Source organism: Mesoplodon densirostris, chromosome 3 (assembly GCF_025265405.1).
Source record: "Mesoplodon densirostris isolate mMesDen1 chromosome 3, mMesDen1 primary haplotype, whole genome shotgun sequence".
Lineage (NCBI taxonomy): Eukaryota > Metazoa > Chordata > Mammalia > Artiodactyla > Ziphiidae > Mesoplodon > Mesoplodon densirostris.
In genome coordinates, this window is record NC_082663.1 from 50,419,395 (window position 1) to 50,443,970 (window position 24,576).

Consider the following 24,576-nt stretch of genomic DNA (forward strand, 5'->3'; position numbering starts at 1 on the left):
CCCATCTTTAAAACGAAGGCATTAATTTCCCCAGTTATAGGAGTGTTGGCTACTAAGGACTCACAGCTGAATTCCTTGTCAGGCGCTGCCTCATCTAACATCTACTCCCCTCCCCCAGGAGTACCCATAGGCAAAAATTGGTCCACGTAAAGGAGTACAATTGCTTCCCCATTTCAACTTCAGAAACTTTGAAAGACTATCCTAGCTCTAAAGCTATCCAGGCAATTGCAGTGGACTTTGTCACCGCATCACAGTTCAACTCTCCTTCCACCCAGTCCCGTTTCTTTCACTCTCCCAAAGGTATTGATCCCAAAGCCACTTCCCAGTAAATTTCCTACATGCTAATATCTATTTCAGAGTCTGCTTCCTAGTAAACCTGTGACCTGTGAGAATTCTCTTGGTCATAATCAAACCACCACTTTTAGTTATCATTTAATAAAATAAAATTTTGATGGTAACTTGTGTATTAGTCATAACAGACTAATTTCTGTAATAAACAATCTCAAAATGTTAGTGGCTTAACCCAATAAAAATCTGCTTCTTACTCATCCCATGGTGCATTGCAGTTCAGTGGGGAGAGGGACAGTCATTCAGGGATCCAAACTCCTTCCAGCTTTTGGCTCCACCCTTTCCTAGGAGTTCTGTCCTTCAGCTGACAGATGAGGAAAGAAATTGAGAAAAATGTGTAGAAGGTTTGATGGCTTGAAAGAGTGCACATCAATTCTACTAACATTCCATTGGCCAGAACTCTGTCGTATGGCCACACTAAGACAAGGAAGGCTGAGGATCACTAGCAGTCTCTTCTACTCATTTAAAGAACACCTGTGACTTTCAAATCTTCCATTTTCCATGACATGTGACATTCTTGTACCAACCTTCAACCTGCAAGGACTGAAAATTCCATCTTTATTAAAGATCTTAAAAGATTCATGGTCTCTCTACTTTAATAAAAGTCTCTGTAGGGTGTGTGTGCGTGTGTGTGCATGTGTTTGTGTGTGTGTGTGTGTATCTTTAGTAAATAAGGGATTTTTTAAATATGGGATTTAAAAAAAAAGAACAGTGATATCATTTTCATACCCAATAAAATTAATGACAATTCTTTAATATATCTAATATCCAGTATGTGTACACATTCTGGTTGTTCCTCAAAAGTCTCTTTCTGAAGTTCTTTTAATTCCTGGACAGGTACTGATAATTATGTCATAGTTCCAGCAACTGACCATGACAATACTCCACCTAAACGTTCCCAAAACTCCTGAAGGATCCACTTACTTTTTCTCTTTGAACTGCTCTGACTGCCTTTGTCACAATCACAGCCATGCCTGTTTCAAAACCATAAACTAAACCTTCATGGATTCTCTGACATCAACTGATGTTTTATCAATACTTGTATTTTCTTTTCTTTTTTTCAGATAGTCTTCATTTCCTTGGTTATCACTCTTTTAACCATGGCACTGGCTAGCCCTTCAACAGCAACTCTTACAAATACCACAAGGCTTAGGGCCACTCCTGCTATCGTTTCTTCAGGACCAACATGACTTATAGGAAACTGCTCCTAAATTCTGAGAAAAATCATTTCTTTAAAAAGATTTCCCAAATCTTCAAGTTCAATAATAAGGACATATGTTTACTCAATGACTTGTTTCAAATAGCACCTTTTATCTTCAGATTGTAGTTGGGATCTTATGTAAAACCAAGTGAGTTGATTTCAAAACGAAACCTTAAATTTCTCATGTTTTTACATCTTTTAATGTAGTGCAAATTCTTCTCATCAAGAGATTAGAAAATAAACTAAAATTACACAAACTGCTTTACATCTTTAGCTCCACCTCTTCTAGTACTTGTTTAAATGGTAAGATGAAGCTTGATAGGAGATTTCTGAACATAATTTCTAGAAGCTGACTTGTAATATATCTACTGAGACTATTTTAACTTCTGCTAAAGATTCTATATCCCTTTGGGAATGTGCACCTTAGTGACTTCAGCTTCTGCTATAAACTCTGTCAAAGCACAAATTCAACCCCTAACCTGACATCCATTTCCTGTACATGACACATGATACTGACAATGTCCTACAGAGCTCAGAACAAGTACCCAGTTTCTCTCCCTCAAAAGTTTGGCTCTGCTTCGTCAACGTTAACTCCATTTTTACCAGGTCCTCACTTTCTGGTCATAAAGATGGTTGCTAACAACTTTGGAGCTACTTTCTTCAGGTCCATTTTCTAGCAGAAAAGTGAGAGTTTGCTTCCCCAATTACTCAAACCAATTCTGAGAAAGGAGACTCTTTTCACCTTATTGGAATGTCTTCATCTATGAACCAATCATTGAGTCAGGGGGATGAAATACACTGACAGGCTTACGCTAATCAGGGCCTACCCTTGGAACTGTTGGAGAAGGGGTCAATCCCACTCAAACCATATAATTGAGAAATTCAAGGTATTACTAGGAAGAAAGAAGAGATTATTGAGAAGGAAGCAACAAATGTTCACTGCAGTACTGAATCTAAAGTGACTGACTTGGACATTCTATCAAAATAAAATATAAAGTAAATTGTAGCTTTAAATAAATTGGTTTTTGCTTTGTCATACCTGTCCTCAAAGGAATTCCCACCGATGTCCCTACCAAGGATGAATGTCTCTGCATGGCATTCAAAGCCCACCATAATGGTATCCACCTAAAGATTTTTTTAGTTACTTTCAAGCTGTACATCTCTTATCAGATATGTCTCTTCAGTCTCCCTCCCGTAAATGTTTGTGATCCTACAGTTTTGTGAAAAAAATCTTGATTATAAAAACAGTACATATTGGGACTTACCTGGTGGCACAGTGGTTAAGAATCCGCCTGCCAGTGCAGGGCACACGGGTTTGAGCCCTGGTCTAGGAAGACCTCACATGTCACAGAGCAACTAAGCCCACGAGCCACACTACTGAAGCCCATGCACCTAGAGCCTGTGCTCCGCAAGAACAGAAGCCACCACAGTGAGAAGCGTGCGCACCGCAATGAAGAGTAACCCCTGCTCACCGCAACTAGAGAAAGCCTGAACGCAGCAACAAAGACCCAATGCAGCCAAAACTTAATTAATTAATTAATTAATTTTTTAAAAAGTCTGAAAAAAAAAGCAGTACATGCTAACTTAAAGGTCAAGCAATATAAAAGTGACTAAAGTAGAAAATGGAAGTCCACCATATTTAGAGTGAACATTAGAGGTAGAATACAGGTTATAGATGTCTGGTTGCACACATTACTTGGATTTAAAAAGGAAATCGTGACTTTTACGTTTTAACTGGGCTGTCCTGCCTGGCATCAAAATGGCTTCATCAAAGTAGTCATGTGAAAAATTCCCTACTTCTGTTTTGTTTGTTTGTTTGTTTGCCATGTTTGCTTTCTTCTCTGCTAGCTGTCTATTTAGATGTCAGTCATCTTTCAGGGCCTACCTGAAATCACACCTCTTGATCCCTACTCTCCTTTTAAAACTGAACTTCTTCAATGCTCATAAACAAAACATAAAAACAAAAAGAGCATTAAAAAAATCTTTCCTAACTGCTCTAGTTCTCATTGACTTTCCTCTCTACTTAAAGCCTACACCACACAATTAGCACATAACTACAAATTGTTAATATTGTTTGTTATTGTTCCATATGTATAAGAGTAGGTGAGAAGAATGTGGGTGGAATTGTTTTATGGAGTCCTGGGCTGGGGTGGGGACTTACAGAATCATGATATAGCAATGAGTGCAAGGGAGGCATGGAAACAGCTAGCCCTGGAAAATTACAGAAAATTGGGCTGTGAATTTAGAGCAGGGGTCTGGAGCAACTCCTGAGGCAGGCTTTGTACGAAGGCTAGAAGTCAAAACAAGGCAGTATGTCAAGGCCAAGAATTTGGTTAGAGATCTACAGGAATGAGAGAGGGTATATCAGGGCATGGATTAACAATAAAAATGATGATATACTATGCTTAGTTCAAATAATGTGTGAAATATAATTGATGTGTAACATCAAAAACATCAAAATAACATCAAAACAAAAAAAATTGCTCAATTTTACGAAAATTGTAAATGTGACTATCCTTTGGCTCAGCAATTCCACTTCTAGGATGTTATCCTAAAGAAATATTCACATAACTGCACAAAGTGAATGTAATAAATACTGTTGATAAGAGCAAGAGATAAAAATGGAAACAACCAAAATAGCTGTTTAAATGCCAGTTTGCTTACACTTTCCTCTAATATTCACATATACAGTAGAATAATAACCAGCTATTAAAAGAGAGATAGATCTATGAACACTAGCATGGAAAGAGGTCCAAAATATATTTTAAAAGAAACTTTCAGAATAGTATATTCAGCATGATTTCTTTAAAATATAGACTACACAGGTATTATTACATATATTTAATGACATTTTAAAAGAATTTTTCGAAGCATTACCATCTATTTGTATAAAAATCACCTAGAGTACATGTTAAAAATACATATTCCTGAACTTCATACTAGATCTACTGATCTACTGATCTACTAGATCATACTACTGAACTAGTATACTAAACCTACAGAATCACAATCTCTGGTGATTGAACCCCAGACTCTTCATAACAATCAGCCCACATGAATCTTGTGCCCACTACAGTTTGAGGATTACTGGATTTTTTTTTTTTTTGCTTTATAACAAATTTAATCAGTTATACATATACATATGTTCCCATATCCCCTCCCTTTTGCGTCTCCCTCCCACCCTCCCTATCCCACCCCTCCAGGCGGTCACAAAGCACCGAGCTGATCTCCCTGTGCTATGCGGCTGCTTCCCACTAGCTATCTACCTTACGTTTGGTAGTGTATATATGTCCATGCCGCTCTTTCACTTTGTCACAGCTTACCCTTCCCCCTCCCCATATCCTCAAGTCCATTCTCTAGTAGGTCTGTGTCTTTATTCCTGTCTTACCCCTATGTTCTTCATGACATTTTTTTTTCTTAAATTCCATATATATGTGTCAGCATACAGTATTTGTCTTTCTCTTTCTGACTTACTTCACTCTGTATGACAGACTCTAGGTCCATCCACCTCATTACAAATAGCTCAATTTCATTTCTTTTTATGGCTGAGTAATATTCCATTGTATATATGTGCCACATCTTCTTTACCCATTCATCCGATGATGGACACTTAGGTTGTTTCCATCTCTGGGCTATTGTAAATAGGGCTGCTATGAACATTTTGGTACATGTCTCTTTTTGAATTATGGTTTTCTCAGGGTATATGCCCAGTAGTGGGATTGCTGGGTCATATGGTAGTTCTATTTGTAGTTTTTTAAGGAACCTCCATACCGTTCTCCATAGGGGCTGTACCAATTCACATTCCCACCAGCAGTGCAAGAGTGTTCCCCTTTTTTCCACAGCCTCTCCAGCATTTATTGTTTCTAGATTTTTTGATGATGGCCATTCTGACTGGTGTGAGATGATATCTCATTGTAGTTTTGATTTGCATTTCTCTAATGAGTAAAGATGTTGAGCATCCTTTCATGTGTTTGTTGGCAGTCTGTATATCTTCTGTGGAGAAAGGTCTATTTAGGTCTCCTGCCCATTTTTGGATTGGGTTGTTTGTTTTTTTGTTATTGAGCTGCTTATAAATTTTGGAGATTGGATTACTGGATTAATATGGTATTAACAGGGGTTCTACTCAGGCAGGGAACTTGGAGGGCAAGCAAGCGTGGGGAGTGTGTGAGGGGTGGGTTGGTGGAGGACAGGGAGTTTTCCCTTTCATTTTACTTTATACTCTTCTGCATTTTAAAACTCTTTATGAGGGAGAGACCTTCAAGATGGCAGAGGAGTAAGACGTAGAGATCAGCTTCCTCCCCATAAATACACCAGAAATACATCTACATGTGGAACAGCTCCTACAGAACACCTACTGAACGCTGGCAGAAGACCTCAGACTTCCCAAAAGGAAAGAAACTCCACACATATCTGGCCATGTGGCTGACAGGGTCTTGGTGCTCTGGCCGGGTGTCAGGCCTGTGCCGCTGAGGTGGGAGAGCCGAGTTCAGGACATTGGTCCACCAGAGACCTCCCGGCTCCACATAATATCAAACAGCAAAAGCTCTCCAAGAGATCTCCATCTCAATGTTATGATCCAGCTCCACTCAACGACCAGGAAGCTACAATGCTGGACACCCAATGCCAAACAACTACCAAGAGAGGAACACAACCCCACCCATTATCAGAGAGGCTGTCTAAAATCATAATAAGGTCACAGACACCCCAAAACACACCACAGGATGTGGTCCCACCCACCAGAAAGACAAGATCCAGCCTCATCTACCAGAACACAGCCACCAGTCCACTCCACCAGAAAGCCTACACAAGCAACAGAACCAAACTTAGCCACTGAGGCAGACACCAAAAACAATGGGAACTACGAACCTGCAGCCTGCGAAACGGAGACCCCAAACACAGTAAGTTAAGCAAAATGAGAAGACAGAGAAACACACAGCAGATGAAGGAGCAAGGTAAAAACCCACCAGACCAAAGAAATGAAGAGGAAATAGGCAGACTACCTGAAAAAGAATTCAGGGTAATGATAGTAAAAATGATCCAAAATCTTAAAAGTAGAATGGAGAAAATACAAGAAACATTTCACAAGGAGCTAGAAGAACTACAGAGCAAACAAACAATGATGAACAACACAATAAATGAAATTAAAAATTCTCTAGAAGGAATCAATAGCAGAATAACTGAGGCAGAAGAATGGATAAGTGACCTGGAAGATAAAATAGTGGAAATAACTACTGCAGAGCAGAATAAAGAGAAAAGAATGAAAAGAATAGAGGACAGCTTCAGAGATCTCTGGGACAACACTAAACGCACCAACATTTGAATTATAGGGGTCCCAGAAGAAGAAGAGAAAAAGAAAGGGACTGAGAAAATATTTGAAGAGAATATAGTTGAAAACTTCCCTAATATGGGAAAGGAAATAGTCAACCAAGTCCAGGAAGCACAGAGTCCCATACAGGATAAACCCAAGGAGAAAAACGCCAAGACATATTAATCAAACTATCAAAAATTAAATACATAGAAAAAATATGAAAAGCAGCAACGGAAAAACAACAAATAATATACAAGGGAATCCCCATAAGGTTAACAGCTGATCTTTCAGCAGAAACTCTGCAAGCCAGAGGGAGTGGCAAGACATATTTAAAGTGAGAAAAGGGAAAAACCTACAACCAAGATTACTTTATCCAGCAAGGATCTCATTCAGGTTCGATGGAGAAATTAAAACCTTTACAGACAAGCAAAAGTTAAGGGAATTCAGCACCACCAAACCAGCTTTACAACAAGTGCTAAAGGAACTTCTCTAGGCAGGAAGTACAGGGAAGGAAAACACCTACAACAACAAACCCAAAACAATTAAGAAAATGAGAATAGGAACATACACATAGATAACTACCCTAAATGTAAATGGATTAAATGCTCCAACCAAAAGACGTAGACTGGCTGAAGGGATACAAAAACAAGACACGTATATATGCTGTCTACAAGAGACCCACTTCAGACCTAGGGACACATACAGACTGAAAGGGGATGGAAAAAGATATTCCATGCAAATAGAAATCAAAAGAAAGCTGGAGTAACAATTACCATATCAGACAAAATAGACTTTAAAATAAAGACTATTAGAAGAGACAAAGAAGGACACTACATAACGATCAAGGGATCAATCCAAGAAAAAGATATAACAAATGTAAATATTTATGCACCCAACATAGGAGCACCTCAATACATAAGGCAAATGATAACAGCCATAAAAGGGGAAATTGACAGGAACACAATAAGAGTAGGGGACTTTAACACCCCACTTTCACCAATGGACAGATCATCCAAAATGAAAATAAATCAGAAAACACAAGTTTTAAATGATACATTAAACAAGATGGACTTAATTGATATTTATAGGACATTCCATCCAAAAACAACAGAATACACTTACTTCTCAAGTGCTCATGGAACATTCTCCAGGATAGATCATATTTTGGGTCACAAATCAAGCCTTGGTAAATTTAAGAAAATTAAAATTGTATCAAGTATCTTTTCCAACCACAATGCTATGAGACTAGATATAAATTACAGGAAAAAAATCTGTAAAAAATACAAAAACAAACATGGAGGGTAAACAATACACTACTAAATAACCAAGAAATCACTAAGGAAATCAAAGAGGAAATCAAAGAATACCTAGAAACAAATGACAATGAAAACAAGATGACCTAAAACCTAGGGGATTCAGCAAAAGCCGCTCTAAGAGGGAAGTTTATAGCAGTACAATCCTACCTAAAGAAACAAGAAATATCTCAAATAAACAACCTAGACTTACACCAAAAGCAATTGGAGAAAGAACAAAAACCCCCCAAAGTTAGCAGAAGGAAAGAAATCATATAGATCAGATCAGAAATAAATGAAAAAGAAATGAAGGAAACAATAGCAAGGATCAATAAAACTAAAACCTGTTTCTTTGAGAAAATAAACAAAATTGATAAACCATTAGCTAGACTCATCAAGAAGAAAAGGGAGAGGACTGGGCTTCCCTGGTGGCGCAGTGGTTGAGAGTCCACCTGCCGATGCAGGGGACACGGGTTCGTGCCCTGATCTGGGAGGAACCCACATGCCGCAGATCGCCTAGGCCCGTGAGCCATGGCCGCTGAGCCTGCGCATCCGGAGCCTGTGTTCCGCAACGGGAGAGGCCACAACAGTGAGCAGCCCGCGTACTACAAAAAGAAAAAAAAAAAAAGGGAGAGGACTCAAATCAATAGAATTAGAAATGAAAAAGGAGAAGTAACAACTGACACTGCAGAAATACAAAGGATCATGAGAGATTACTATAAGCAACTATATGCCAATAAAACGGACAACCTGGAAGAAATGGACAAATTCTTAGAAACGCACAACCTTCCGAGATTGAACCAGGAAGAAAGAGAAAGTATAAACAGACCAATAACAAGCACTGAAATTGAGACTGTGATTAAAAATCTTCCAACAAACAAAAACCCAGGACCAGATGGCTTCACAGGTGAATGAATTCTATCAAACATTTAGAGAAGAGCTAACACCTATCCTTCTCAAACTCTTCCAAAATATAGCAGAGGGAGGAACACTCCCAAACTCATTCTACAAGGCCACCATCACCCTGATACCAAAACCAGACAAAGATGTCACAAAGAAAGAAAACTACAGACCAGTAACACTGATGAACATAGATGCAAAAATCCTCAACAAAATACTAGCAAAAAGAATCCAACAGCACATTAAAAGGATCATACACCATGATCAAGTGGGATTTATCCCAGGGATGCAAGAATTCTTCAGTATACACAAATCAATCAATGTGATAAACCATATTAACAAATTGAAAGAGAAAAACAATATGATCATCTCAATAGATGCAGAAAAAGTTTTCAACAAAATTCAACACACATTTATGATAAAAACCCTCCAGAAAGTAGGCACAGAGGGAACTTACCTCAACATAATAAAGGCCATATATGACAAACCACAGCCAACATCATTCTCAATGGTGAAAAACTGAAACCATTTCCTCCAAGATCAGAAACAAGACAAGGTTGTCCACCCTCACCACTATTATTCAACATAGTTTTGGATGTTTTAGCCACAGCAATCAGAGAAGAAAAAAAAACCGAAAGGATTCCAAATCAGAAAAGAAGAAGTAAAGCTGTCACTGTTTGCAGATGACATGTTACTATACATAGAGAATCTTAAAGATGCTACCAGAAAACTACTAGAGCTAATCAATGAATTTAGTAAAGTAGCAGGATACAAAATTAATGCACAGAAATTTCAGGCATTCCTATACACTAATCATGAAAAATCTGAAAGAGAAATTAAGGAAACACTACCATTTACCATTGCAACAAAACGAATAAAATACCTAGGGATAAACCTACCTAAGGGGACAAAAGACCTGTATGCAGAAAACTATAAGACACTGAGGAAAGAAATGAAAGATGATACAAACAGATGGAGAGATATACCATGTTCTTGGATTGGAAGAATCAACATTGTGAAAATGACTCTACTACTCAAAGCAATCTACAGGTTCAATGCAATCCCTATCAAACTACCAATGGCATTTTTCACAGAGCTAGAATAAAAAATTTCGCAATTTCTATGGACACACAAAAGACCACGAGTAGCCAAAGCAATCTTGAGAAAGAAAAACGGAGCTGGAGGAATCAGGCTCCCTGGCTTCGGACTATACTACAAAGCTACAGTAATCAAGACAGTATGGTACTGGCACAGAAACAGAAATATAGATCAATGGAACAGGATAGAAAGTCCAGAGATAAACCACGCACATATGGTCACCTTATGTTTGATAAAGGAGGCAAGAATATACAATGGAGAAAAGACAGCCTCTTCAATAAGTGGTGCTGGGAAAACTGGACAGCTACATGTAAAAGAATGAAATTAGAACACTCTCTAACACCATACACAAAAATAAACTCAAAATGGATTAAAAACCTAAATGTAAGGCCAGATACTATAAAACTCTTAGTAGGAAACATAGGCAGAACACTCTATGACATAATTCACAGCAAGATCCTTTTTGAGCCACCTCCTAGAGAAATGGAAATAAAAACAAAAATAAACAAATGGGATCTAATGAAACTTCAAAGCTTTTGCAAAGCAAAGGAAAGTATAAACAAGAGGAAAAGACAACCCTCAGAATGGGAGAAAATATTTGCAAATGAAGCAAGTGACAAAGGATCAACCTCCAAATTTTACAAGCATCTCATGAAGCTCAGTATCAAAAAAACAAACAACCCAATCGAAGAAAGGGCAGAAGACCTAAATAGACATTTATCCAAAGAGGATATACAGATTGCCAACAAACACATGAAAGGATCCTCAACATCACTAATCATTAGAGAAATGCAAATCAAAACTACAATGAGGTATCACTTCACACCGGTCAGAATGGCCATCATCAAAAAATCTACAAACAATAAATGCTGCTGGTGAGGGTGTGGAGAAAAGGGAACCCTCTTGCACTGTTGGTAGGAGTGTAAATTGATACAGCCACTATGGAGAACAGTATGGAGGTTCCTTCAAAAACTAAAAACAGAACTACCATATGACCCAGCAATCCCACTACTGGGCATATACCTGGAGAAAACCATAATTCAAAAAGAGTCATGTACCACAGTGTTCATCGCAGTTCTATTTACAATAGCCAGGACATGGAAGCAACCTAAATGTCCATTGACAGATGAATGGATAAAGAAGATGTGGCACATATATACAATGGAATATTACTCAGCCATAAAAAGAAATGAAATTGAGTTATTTGTAGTGAGGTGGATGGACCTAGAGTCTGTCATACAGAGTGAAGTAAGTCAGAAAGAGGAAAACAAGTACTGTATGCTAACACATATATATGGAACCTAAAAAAAAAAAATGGTTCTGAAGAACCTAGGGGCAGGACAGGAATAACGACACAGACAGAGAATGGACTTGAGGACACAGGGAGTGGGAAAGTGAGAGAGTGGCATGGACATATATACGCTACCAAATGTAAAATAGATAGCTAGTGGGAAGCAGCCATATAGCACAGGGAGATCAGCTCGGTGCTTTGTGACCACCTAGGGAGGTGGGTTAGGGAGGATGGGAGGGAGACACAAGAGGGAGGAGATATGGGGATATATGTATATGTACAGCTGATTCACTTTGTTATAAAGCAGAAACTAACACACCATTTTAAAGCAATTATACTCCAATAAAGATGTTAAAAAAATTAAAAATAAAATGAAAATAATAAAAAAGGAAATCAACTATACTTTAAAATGAAATAAAAATTAAATCAAAAAAATAAAATAAAATTATGAGAATTTATTACTTATGTAATAATCTATATCTACTAGAGATTTTGAGATTTAGAAGATGGAAACATTAAATTTTGATTTTCTAGGTCATGTAAATGAGGAAATACATTACCAGTTTAGCTCATTCAAGAAAAGAAAAGACTATCAAATCAAAGAGTATAAATTTGACAATATAAAACAGAGTTAAACTTCCTTCATTTATTCAACAAATATTTGCTGAGCATCTGTGTTCCAGGTACTGTTCTATCTGCTGAAGATGTAACAAAGAACATCAGAAAAGGTTCCTACCCTCAGGGAGCTTACTTTAGAATCTGGGAGGAGACAGATCAAAAAGTAAATAATGGAGCAAGGTAATTGAAGGTGGTGTTAAGTTACAGAGTGATAGAGAGTAAAGTGGGGGTGCGGTGAGGGGTAAGGAAAGACTTTTTTCAGGAGGTGCTTTTTGGCTAAGACCTGAAAGATGACAAGAAACAATCATATGAAAAGTTGAGCAAGAGCCACAATCTTGATCTGGGGAAGAGTTTGACATATTTAAGGGAAAGAAAAGAACTCAGTGAGGCTAGAGCAGAATGAGCAGGAGTGTGGTACCAGCCAAGGGTGGAGAGGTAGCCAAAGCTAGGTAATGCATAGCTCTGTAAAGAATTTAGATTGTATTCTAGGAAGCTGGTGATTGATTTTAAGAAGGATGTGATGTTATCTCTTTTACATTTTAAGTATAACTTTCATATCCTTTGACCTGATATTTTCATTTAGAGGAATTTTCCCACAAAAAAAGGTTTACAAAGATGTTCATAATTAGAATTTTATATTGAAGATAACCCAACAATACAGTGAATGTGTAAGCAAAAAATGATTTAGAAATATATCAAATAGTATGGGAATTCCCTGGCGGGCCAGTGGTTAGGACTCTGCTTCCACTGTAAGGGACATGTTTGGATCCCTGGTTGGGGAACTAAGATTCCGCATTCCATGCAGCAATGTCAAAAAAAAAAAAAAAAAAAAAAAGAAATATATGGAATAGTATATGGCTATTAAAAATGATAAGTATATAGACATATGGACTATAAAGACACACTGATATAGTCATAAGAAGTGAAGTTAAGCAAAACAATTATTTTAAGAGACTAAATCTATAATGAAAAATGTCTTTATTTCCACTGTTGTAAAATGTATTTACTATGGCCTAGCTAGGCTCCACTCACAGTATATAACATATATTTTCAACTTAAAGAAGGAATTCATACAGCCATAAAAGTAAGTATGCATATTAACAAAGATTAGGGAAATAAGGTATGTTTGGGACCTTAATATTTACTGGAAAATTTGCTTTCTGTAAAGTTGATTACATCAAAACAGCAACCAAAAAATCAAGTGCTATCCTTTAACAACAAGAAATATTTCAGGGAAACCTGTTCTCTCTAGTTATACTTGACTTAGACTGAAAACATTGCAAAAACTAACACCTGCCATAGTTTTTTAAAATAATGAGGATGTGTAGCACACCATCAATCATTTTGTTTTACATCACTGATGCTCCATGACAACTCTATAAAAGAGTTTACTAAGCTCCCGAATTAATAAGAACTATGTAAGGATATATAAATGATTTTCAATTTGGATATATTACTACAAATGGTGAAAAGACCACCTCCTGTTACTTATGAGTTCATACTCATCAAATTACTGAAAATCTGGTGTAAGGGGAAACCTCTACACTTCCTATACTTGAGAGGAATTAGTTATGTAAATGAAAATTAAGGCAAACATTTCATTAATAAGTATAAAGATTAGGAATACCTCAATGTAGACAATGATGGAATATGACACCACATTATTTGATATTTCTATATAGATCTAAGTTCAATATGGACCTTAAAAGGCTTTGTAAATTAGCTTTGTACCAAAAGCTTACTGTTAATACAATCCAATACACTATCAAAAGGTATAAGTGAAAGTATACTATCAAAATAAGTTTGATAAGTAGACTATCAAAAAGTATACATGAAAGAATTATAATGAAGAAGGTGGACTAGGTAAATAACCAATCAATGTCTATTCAGTACCCAGTCCCTACGTGGGCAATGTATAGAAAATATCCAATTATGGAAATTCAAGGGTAATCAACTGGTTCTTAACCAGTTATATATACACCTCAGAATCTCCTGATGAGTTTTTTTTTTTTTTTTTGCGGTATGTGGTCCTCTCACTGTTGTGGCCTCTCCCGTTGCGGAGCACAGGCTCCGGACGCACAGGCCCAGCGGCCATGGCTCACGGGCCCAGCCACTCCGCGGCATGTGGGATCCTCCCAGATCGGGGCACGAACCCGTGTCCCCTGCATCGGCAGGCGGACTCTCAACCACTGCGCCACCAGGGAAGCCCCTGATGAGTTTTTAAAAAACAGACCACATTAAGTTCCCTCCTGGAAATTTTAAACTGTTAGGCCTGGAGTAGAGTTTGTGCTTACGTATTTTTATTAAAATATTTTTTAAGTGCTTCTGATGATCATGGCTGGGCGGAGAATCACCCAGAGGGGACAGTCATTATAGATTAGAGTGGGTGGAGAAAGCACCATAAAGAAGGGAGACTACAGCTGTGCCTTGCCACATAGAAAGGCTTTAAATAGAGCAGAGTAAGGGACTTCCCTGGTGGTCTAGTGGTTAGGACTCTGTGCTTCCACTGCAGGGGGCATGGATTCAATCCCTTGTCAGGGAACTAAGATCCCCCAAGCCATGTGGCACAGCCAAAAATAAAAATAGAGGAGAGTAAATCACTTACTATATGAGCAGAAACTGAGGTAGGAATGGTATTGTTTGGGAGAGAGCAGGTAGGCCATTCTGATGAATTCAAGGCAAATAAAGATGGTAGTGTAGCAGGAAAAGCAGGGCGGGGGGTGATGGTGGTAGTGGTGGGATGAATTGGGAGATTGGGATTGGCATATATACACTAATGTGTATAAAATAGATAACTAATAAGAACCTGCTGTATAAAAAATAAATAAATAAAATTCAAAAATAAGATGGTAGGGCTTCCCTGGTGGCACAGTGGTTGAGAGACCACCTGCCGATGCAGGGGACGCGGGTTCGTGCCCCGGTCCGGGAAGATCCCACATGCCGCAGAGCGGCTGGGCCCGTGAGCCATGGCCGCTGAGCCTGCGCGTCCGGAGCCTGTGCTCCGCAACGGGAGAGGCCACAACAGTGAGAGGCCCGTGTACCGCAAAAAAAAAAAAAAAAAAAAAAAAAAAAAAGATGGCAGTGTATACTGAATGAGGTAATTACAAGTAACTGTTGACTTTAAAAAATATAATTCAGTAGAGGATTGAATCCAGATTTAGGGGTAAAAAATATAATTCAGTAGATGATTGAATCCAGATTTAGGGGTTAGGAAATGAATGAGTGATGGGGAATCAAGGTAGTGGGTATTTAAAGCAGTCATTTGAGAATTTGGCAGGGGAAGGAAAGTAAAAAATAGAATGGAATTTAAATAGGAAGAGAAGGATCAAAAGAAGATTTTTTTTCCAAGACAAAGGAGCCTGAAAATATTTGCAGGCAGGAAGAGAAATCCAACAGAGAAGAACAGAGTAAATATTCAGAGCGGGTAAAATTGGGATTTATATCTCCCAGGTGTTTTTAATGTATTTGTTTAAGGACTAAAATATATTACAATAAAATTACACCAGTTTAATTAGAATTAAAATTTGAGTAAATTTAATGGGAATGGGAAACACTGACAACCGAAGTCTCCAAAACAGCACAGGACAGAAAGGAGACAACAAAGTCAAAGAGTTTCTGTCAACTGTATCCATTTCCTTCATTTGATCCTAGATCCACAAACTTTGTGTAATTGAGAATAGATGCAAACACTGAATGGAAAACTTCAAGTAAGAAGATGTAGACACGTACGTATAACTTGACCTACAACTGGAGCCAAGTCATGCCTCTGCTCTTCCCCAGAGGAGCAGGTAACTGGTTAAGGTGAGTGTTGGCTTCTGCTTCAAATCCTGCTCACTGGCTTAACAGCCTCTTCCTTGGAATAATCTCTTAACGTTTATGTACTAATGACCCCAAAGCAGAGAAAAAAAAATTTTAATCTAGGCCTTATAAAGAGATTGGCTTGGCTCGATGACAGTAACTATGATTTTTTTTGAAATGGTTTATCAACTCAGGATAGGGTAGGACAACAGCAGCCACTATTAATAGGATATGACTTGATGGGAACTATCCTTAAGCAAGATTATTCTGTCAGTTAAGTTAGGATGGACTCGAGTGGGTAAAAGAATATAGACAGGTCTGTAAAGCTCTTGCTATCCTCTCAAATGTGAGGTGCTGAGGGCCAGAGGCAAATTGCAAAGTGTGTTTAATTGTACATCACTGGATATAAAATTTGAATTAATGATTTGAAGATTACAGTAGAGTACTAGGTTATTTTTTGTAGGGTGGTTCACTTTGTTTTTTAACTTGATTATAAATACAAAGTACTATCACATTTTATTTCACTTGACCCTCATGAAAACTTCCCACAGGGTGCAAAGTATGTGTCAGCAACCATGATAATACATAATATTTTATGAAGCAATTTTAAATTTAATAGCGGTATAGCTTGATTTCTTTGTATTCTTTAAAGAATTTGCAAGCAAATAAATAGATGCTGTATACCTCAGTCAAAGAGACATCAGGGAATGAGTTTTACTAGACAGAAGCTCAAAGAGTTCAGATAAAACTCTCAAGATTATTAAAAAAAAAACAAAAACTGAATTTTGATTTGGTCAAATCTTATTCTGAAACAGAGGTCCTGAATTGAGATTTACAGTAATGTCATTTCTGGAATGTAAAAGCCGGTTATTTTCTAACTTGTCTACCCAGTGTTTTTTTCATAGACATTATTTTTACTTTAGATTGGATCTAAGAAACTTTCTTCTTTTGACAACTATGCCTTTAATATATTCAAGTTACAAACATAGTCTGAATCTTTCAACAATTCTTTTAGGATCTATTTGACTTGATTACTTATATTAGGTTGAAAACTCTAGCCATTTGCATATATCCACACACGCACTTAACACGCATATATCCAGTTTCCAATTTTTAAATTTTAAAACTGTTAAGTTTTTAGTTAATATTACAGGGAGATTAACAATGACTAGAGAAAGTAGGGCACGATAAGTGTGTTTCCTCCATATGAAGTCCTAATACTAGAAGCAAAAGTCATACATTTGGAGGTTTTACACAGTCCTGTAAACATAGTTTCTATGGTCCCTGTCCACATGGCCTTCCTGCTCTGCCAGGATGAAGAATCCCGCTCTCCACATGCTGACGTGGTCAGACTAAGTGACTGCAGGAAAGGCACCTTCCTTAGTCAACCTTGTGTCTGCCCTCTGTCCTTGAATCATAGTTACTGGTTTTATGGTCCAGTGCAAATAGTCTTGAACCCTACAGTAGAGACAAGACACCAGCATCGGATGCATCATAAACTGAGCAGTCAAGCCCCTCCCCCCCGCCCCCATACCACAGGGTTTCTTTTTGAGTGGCGATGAGCTATAAGTCAAAGCCATGAAAAGAGGACCTTCATTCTGACCTAGGGTGGGTGACACCTCAAAGGTGTTTCTTCTTTTCTTCCACAACTGGATGGGAAACCTTGGGACGGTTACTTGGACAGGCCACCTCTAAGTAGCAACAGAGGTGACACTCTCAGATGAAACACTGAACCCATGCTGTCAATGGCCGACCCCTAAATTCATCCCTCAGCCACGCGCTCCAGCCGGAACTCCCAGAAACCACAGGGTCCTTAATCCATTCCAGCAACAGCGCCAATTTTTGGATGCCAGAGAGGCCGGATGGCACCGGGGCTCGGGTTCCTGCCTCTTCCAGGCGGCACGCCGAAATCAACCGAGACGCAGGCTCGCTGCGACCCGTAGAGCCAGCGTTCCGCTCCCTCGGCCGACCTCACTGCGGGCGGGGCCGCCTCGAGGTAGCGGGGAAAGGCAGGCAGAGGAGGAAGAGACGCGGGAGGAGCGCTCTGCGCAGGCGCGCGGCGCCCCGCCTCCCCAGCGTCTGCTCCAGGGCGGGCGGCGCGGGCCCTCCCACTTTCGCCCGCGCCGCCTCACGGCCCCGGCCCTCGCTTCACCCCGACGCCCCGGCGTGCGCGTCCTCCCGCCGGCCTGCAGGCCCGGGGCCTCCGCCTGCCAGCCCGCCGCTGCTCTTCGCGGCCCCGGCTTGCGTTCACGCTGTCGCCCGGGCCGGCGCGGCCGCGGGCAACCGCTCCCCCTCCCACACCTACCCCGTCCCCTCCCCGCCTTTTCCGCCCTCGCGTCCCCCTCCCTCGGCCAGCCGCCGCTGCTCCAGATGAGGTGATGGCAACGGCCAACTTCGGCAAGATCCAGATCGGGATTTACGTGGAGATCAAGCGGAGCGATGGTGAGCCTCGTCGCCGCCCCTGCCGCCCGGGCCCCGCATTCGGGCGTGCACGGAGGGGACGCGGGCGCCTGCTGCCTCATTGATTACTCCGCCGCGCAGTGGGGGCGGGAAGGCGGCGGCGGCGGCGCTTTTGTGTGTGGCGTGTGTGCGAGTGAGGCCAGCTTGGGGTCCGCCCTGGGTGCCGCTGCAGTGCCGGGGCGGGGAGGGGCCCTTCGGGGGGCTGGGCCGGGGGAGGCCAGCGGGGAAGGGCCCTGGTGTAGCGGGCTGCGACTCTGGGGGCTTCGGGCGGGCGCGCTGGCGGGTCCCGGGCCGGGAGCCCTCGCGCCTCCCGCGATCTCCATCCTCCCCGGGGACGCCAGCCCGGGGGGTGGGGGCAGCGGGCTCCGTTAGGGTTGACCCAGCCTTGCGTCTCACCCCGGCCTTTTCATTTTCCGGCCTCATCTCTGCGGGGGTGGGGAGAGCGTGAAGACCAGAGATTTCAGTATTTAGGGAACCGACTGCTGGTTGCAGGCTGAGGTGGGGGAGAAAGGCCAACCCCGCTGGTTTAAAGTGTCTGGCTGTCACGTTTCTTCGTCTGTCGTTTCTCGAGCATGCCTCTTTCTTTTTTGCTAGTCCCTTCCTTGGAAGAAGGATGCGGAGCTTGTCGTGCTCAGCCATGAATAAGGGTGCGGATATAAATGGGGAGAAGTATTCGATAAGCTTCTCAAAGGTGATGAGGCTGAAAGGGAAGGAGCGGGATGAACCTAGTCAGTGCGAGGCACTACTGGGAGGGTGGGGCTGGGGGACCGTCTGTTGATATTTTCACACCCTCCGGAGAGGTAACCTAGAGGAAAGTGTAAGACGAGGCACGGGCTTAATTAAAAGGAGAGAGAAAGCCCTAGGCTTCTGTATCTTTCTATAGGTTTCTCTTGGGGAAAATGTTTTATGTCACTAGCCAGCCAGGCTTGGAAATAGTTTATATTGTAAAGGAGAAACCGCATGGAGAGGGATAAATTATTTTCTTTCAATCCAAGCATTGAAGAAAGTAGAGGTGTGTAATATCGAGAGGTGTGCGGTGTTCCTTATACCGTACCTTTAATTTGTGGCTCATTATCGTTTAGCCTAGTCGGTGGTAACTGTCGCTGGTACATCCACACCCTCTTGGTTTCTACCAGGTTTGACCAAGTTATGTGAAGCTGAGATTGACTTTCATGTTATCTATGTGATGTATTGGAAGACCTTGTATAGCTGATGATTTTTTCCCCTTCGTTATATTTGACATAATTTGTGTTAACAACTGGAAGCATTATTATCCTGTATGTGAAAAGATGAATTATACCACTTAGAGCTTTAGAAGTGACCAGCAACACTAGTGGGAAAGAGATGTCTCTTTTACTTGGGTTGGGGTTTCTTTATATTTTCTCTTCAAATAACTTTTCTTAAGCAGTGCTGTTGACTGCAGTTTCTTTTTTAGGTAAATGCAGGTTCACCGTATACTAGCAAGAGTAGGGTTTATATGTTATTTTAATTTGGGGGGAGGGGCATAAAAATGAGTAAGTTCTTTACATTCTAAGCCTTTAACTATGATTATAGGTGTTACTGTAGAGTCTATCAGAAGTATGATATTTGAAAGGTTTGGATAATTTTATATTTTCTGGGGTAACACCTTTTTATTTAAACGTATCAGACTGGAAACAATTTTGGTTTGGGGGGGGTGGTTCTAGGATAGAGGCTTTTAATACTGTTTCTGCCTTAACCTTCTGCCTGTACTAGAAACCCAGACATGTAAGAGCTTTGTGTTCTTACATAAGTGCAAGTAACCTAAAATCACATTTCAAAGCAGTTTGCCCTTGAGAAATAATGGAAATCATTACAATGTATATCATCTCAACTTATAGTCATGTACATATTTATGCTCCTCAGATGCATGGTAGAGTTGAAGGTAACAGATAAGCAGAGAGCTTGAAAAGAAGGGAATGATCATTTGCATTGGGTGGTGGTGTTTCACAGTAGAAATTGATGTCTGGGAGACGCCCCCCAAGCTTTCCCTTTTTCACTTTAAAGAAGCTGCTTTGTTTCTTCCCATTTCTATAGCGTCCGTGTTTTAGATAAAACAGTAGTGGTCATTGTAACAGAAATAAACTTTGTAGTTGGTTGAGCACGAATGTAATGCCTGAGACAGTGGAAACCACAGGATGAAGAAGGGCTGCTAGACTGCTGTTAACTGGTGACTTGATGTTTTTCTGCATGCTTGCTAATGGTGATCCTTGTCCTTGTTTCCGAGCATGCTTCTCCCATCCGTTATGTTATATTAAAAAATATATATTCCCAGGTAACTAAAGTAGACTTGTTACTCTCTTTCAATACCCTGCTCAAAACTAATCCCTGATAAGTCTTCATTGATTACTAAGGCTGGATGGCCGGTCAGCCACTGAATTCCTAAGTCATTAGGAGACTCGTGAGACAGCATATTTCCTTAAGTATTAATATTTGGGTACATTTTTCTTAATATTATGTTTTCACACTGACCAGACAAGGGGTAGTGTGGAGAACGCAATTGAGGGATGGCAGCCTCCCCGTGCCCACTTCAACCAGAGCCAGAGCATTAAGGAATTTTAAATTCTCTGAATTCATCTGTGTATCCAATCATGTTCCTAGCTGAGTTCCCTGTATTTAGTTTTTGAGCAAATCATTCATTATTGGATTTTGGTTTTCGAACATTATTTTAATTAACCATTAAGATGAAGTCTTACCTGGAAGGGAGACCCTTGCCTCTGTGCTCATCCTGTGAGCCACTTCCCTCTCTACCCGCCATGCCCACCACACCTCATACAGGCCTCTTATTCAAGACTCCCAGAGTTGTTTGAAACTGAGTGATCTGTGAAGGCTTGCTGACTTTTTTGGTATTCTAAGATTAGAAGTGACAGAGGTTAGGCTTGGACTCCTCAGATTATCCCTAGCCACGGGAGATAACCTGGTGTGAAATTGGACTGCTTTCTGGAAATGAACACTCATGTTTATTTTCTTGCATGTGTCTTCCTATTATCTTTCTGATTCAGTTTCTTTTTGTAATCTAATGACCCTGAAAACTGCATTCTTAACTGTTGTGTAACTAGGTAGTTTTCATTGGGAGATGCCCCCCCCCCAAAAAAAAAAACCACCGTGCACTGTTAAAACATTCCTTATTCGTTCTACGGTACCTGTGACTATTGTTTGCGGGCTGGGGGAGTGATGAGATACGTTTTGAATATTTCAAAGCTGCAGCTATGATGGGATTGTTCTTTGGGGTTTCTTAGTTGCAGGATTGATAAATGTGATCTGAAGAGAATCATACACTATTTCAACCAGACAGATCCTTGGAGATGATCTAGTTCTCATTCTTATAGGTGTGGAAACTGAGTCCCAAGTCACTATAAATGACTTGTCTAGATTCATACACCTTCATACAGTGGCAGCCAGGAACCTGGCTTACATAGCATAGAAACCATACTATCAAGGACTGTGACAGTAGAGGAAGAATTCTCTATTATTTGGGAACCATATACAGCTTTCTACAGCCCAGTAAAGATGTAGGAAATTGCTTCTCACTCATGGGAAAGCCACTAGAGAGCAGTATTATAGAGCCCAATTGGAATGATCCAGTAAAAACTGTTATGGTATGTTTACTAGAAGGTCACAAAACTCAGAATTGTGGGAGAAAAAATATTCCTGTGTCTTAATTAAATGCTGAAAAGAGTGCTTTAATTAAGCATCTGAAATCCAGAGGAAAGTGAATATTTGAAAGGACCCATCAGGAATCTTTGAGTTTGGGGCAGGCAATCTTTAGAAAAGATTTCAATGACTTAATTCTCTACCTACTTTGCCACATATATTCTTCTGCTAGTTCATCTTTACATGTCGTTATATAGGCTTTTGGAGAACAGACTGAATTTAGGTAATAAAAATGAACCACATAACAATATAGTTCCTTTTGGTACAGTTATGTGATTTTGATTATGAAGTGGGTAGAATGGAGGAAATTGTGGACTAGTGATTTCTTTTTACATGGTGATTAGCATGATGATGGTTCTATATATATATATATATATATATATATATATATATATATATATATGTATGTATGTATGTATTTAGGTCTTCATAGTTTTCCAAATAGTTATCTAATTGAATCCTCACATAAACCCTGTGAGGTAAGTAGGGTAGGGGGTGGCAGATTCATTGTTTTATAGGTGAAGAATCTGAGGTTGGATTACTTGCAAGATCACATGGTTAATAAGAGGCATAGCCTGGACCAAAAACAAAGTCCTTTTACTCCTAGCTCTCTTCAAATGCTGGCACATGTTTGCTGATGATGGTATGAAGTTGATCACTTTGTGTACTTTGATTTTCTTTTTTTTTTCTTTTTTGAGATATGAAAGCCCCTTTTGCTCAGATAACCTACAATTAATAATGTTGCTTAAATTTGCCCTATTGGAGAGACCAAATTGATGTCTGATATTTTATTAACTGTAAGCATTAGGATTCAGCAATCTAAGCCTTTAAAGCCCTTTTCTATAGTCAATCACTTGTTGCTTCCAGAACTACCACAGAAAGAAATCTATATTCATTGCCTAGTCACTTGATTCTTATGATAGAAATTTTGGAACTGTGGGGAAAGGCACGTTAACAAGGTTAACTTGTTTGTGTGTCAAAAATCTAGAGAAAATAGCAAAGAGCCAGTTAAGCTTGTGTCCCTTCAAATAGGGAAGGAGGCACAAGTGTGGAAAATCCAGAAAAAGATTCCTTGAGAGCTCATCCAGACCCATTCTTTCTAGTCACAAGTATACTTGTCGTTAATATTACATTAATTTTTTGCAAGGCTTAATTTTTGGAATTAACCACCAACCTTGCTTTTAACAGCTCTATCCTGTAACCTAAAATAATCTTTTAAGGTGTTTGTTTGTTTTGATACTGTAGTTTTGAGCTTGAGAAAAGATAAAATTTTTAAGCCCTGAGTAAAACTAATTTTCGCTTTTCTGGTCCAATTGTGGAGCAATTGTGGGAAGGTTGCTCTTCTGTCACACACCAGCTCTTTTAATTAAAGTAGTACTAATGGTATTGTACTGCCTAAGTGAAAATAGACATTAGAACCTCACCATATTAAATATTTAAGTGCTTGATTACACATAGTGGATGTTGTGCCATGTACGAGAACTAAATACAAGTTCATGGTGATTGGGATTTGTCTAGTGAAAACTTATGCAAAATGAAATGGAGTATCATTTCATTGTTGGTTAACCTTAAGTTTAACTTTTTGCTTCTATCTCCCAAGAGTAAAATGAGGGGAGAGGTGTCCCTTTTAAAAGTTGTGCTTCTAGATCTAGTCCTGGGCTTTCCCATTTTGGGTACTGCTTGTTTTTCTCACTACCTACCTACTGCAATCAAGCTTGCAGTTCAAATGGGCATTTATTAGGGTGTGAGAGTATTTTGGTGTATAGACCTTAAGTGATTATGTCATATCACAAAATAATGTGATCTCATAATTCTCTGTTTTCTTATTATAGAGTTAATTAAGTATACTTTTGTTAACAGTCTGTTAAATATAGGTCATTCTGATGCGTGTTGGAGATACAAAAAAGAATAAGATACACGCACTTCCTGCCCTCAGAAACACATGATTGATAACATAGTATGATTAGTACTGATAGAACTATGCCATTCTGTGTGTACATCATTACCACTTACCTTTTTAGGTTTAGACTCTTAAGACTCTTGAAGTTATGAGTCTTCTGGATGGAAGATACATGTCATACATGCTGTCCTTTTCACCTCCTTTTCCCATGACCAATATCCATTATCTCTCGTGGCATGCCTTCCTGATAAACCCATATATTCAGTCTCAGAATTCTTCTTAAAAGACAGCACCACCAGTCCTGGTAGCCCTTGTAGTAGCCTGGTAGTCAATTGAAATGGGCATTATTTGTCATTACTGGCCTATTTTCTGTTCTCTAATACTCATTTGAGTTTTGACTTTATAACTTTTAACCTTTGTTTTGATACTTAAAGGAATAAGGTTTATTCCATTTTAAATTTCTGGCAGACCAGTCCCTGGCAGCAGATTCCTCTCTAGATATCCTTTGTTGGGGTGCTTGTAAACGCAGGGACCAAGGAAGCAGATAGAGCCAGCTGATGGTGCTTCTGTGTAATTTGGGAACAGCCTCTTCACACAGTGTGGCCAAGGGACTATGAGAACCAGGCACCTCCCTGGGCTATATTTTACTTACTTTCAAAGACTTTTTCTCCAGGTTTTTATTGGTTTTGG

At 39.7% G+C, this 24,576-nt stretch overlaps 1 protein-coding gene across 2 annotated transcripts in view; it reads left to right on the forward strand.

Annotated features, from left to right (window-relative positions):
- Positions 1-17,979: 17,979 nt before the first annotated feature.
- The window catches only part of KIF2A (kinesin family member 2A), a 78,610-nt gene continuing 72,013 nt past the window's right edge, over positions 17,980-24,576 (forward strand). For both annotated transcript variants that reach the window (XM_060092927.1, XM_060092928.1), the window contains exon 1: positions 17,980-18,296. In XM_060092927.1, the coding sequence (XP_059948910.1) occupies positions 18,233-18,296 (64 nt within the window). In that variant the 5' untranslated portion in view covers positions 17,980-18,232. The remainder of the gene's footprint in view (positions 18,297-24,576) is intronic.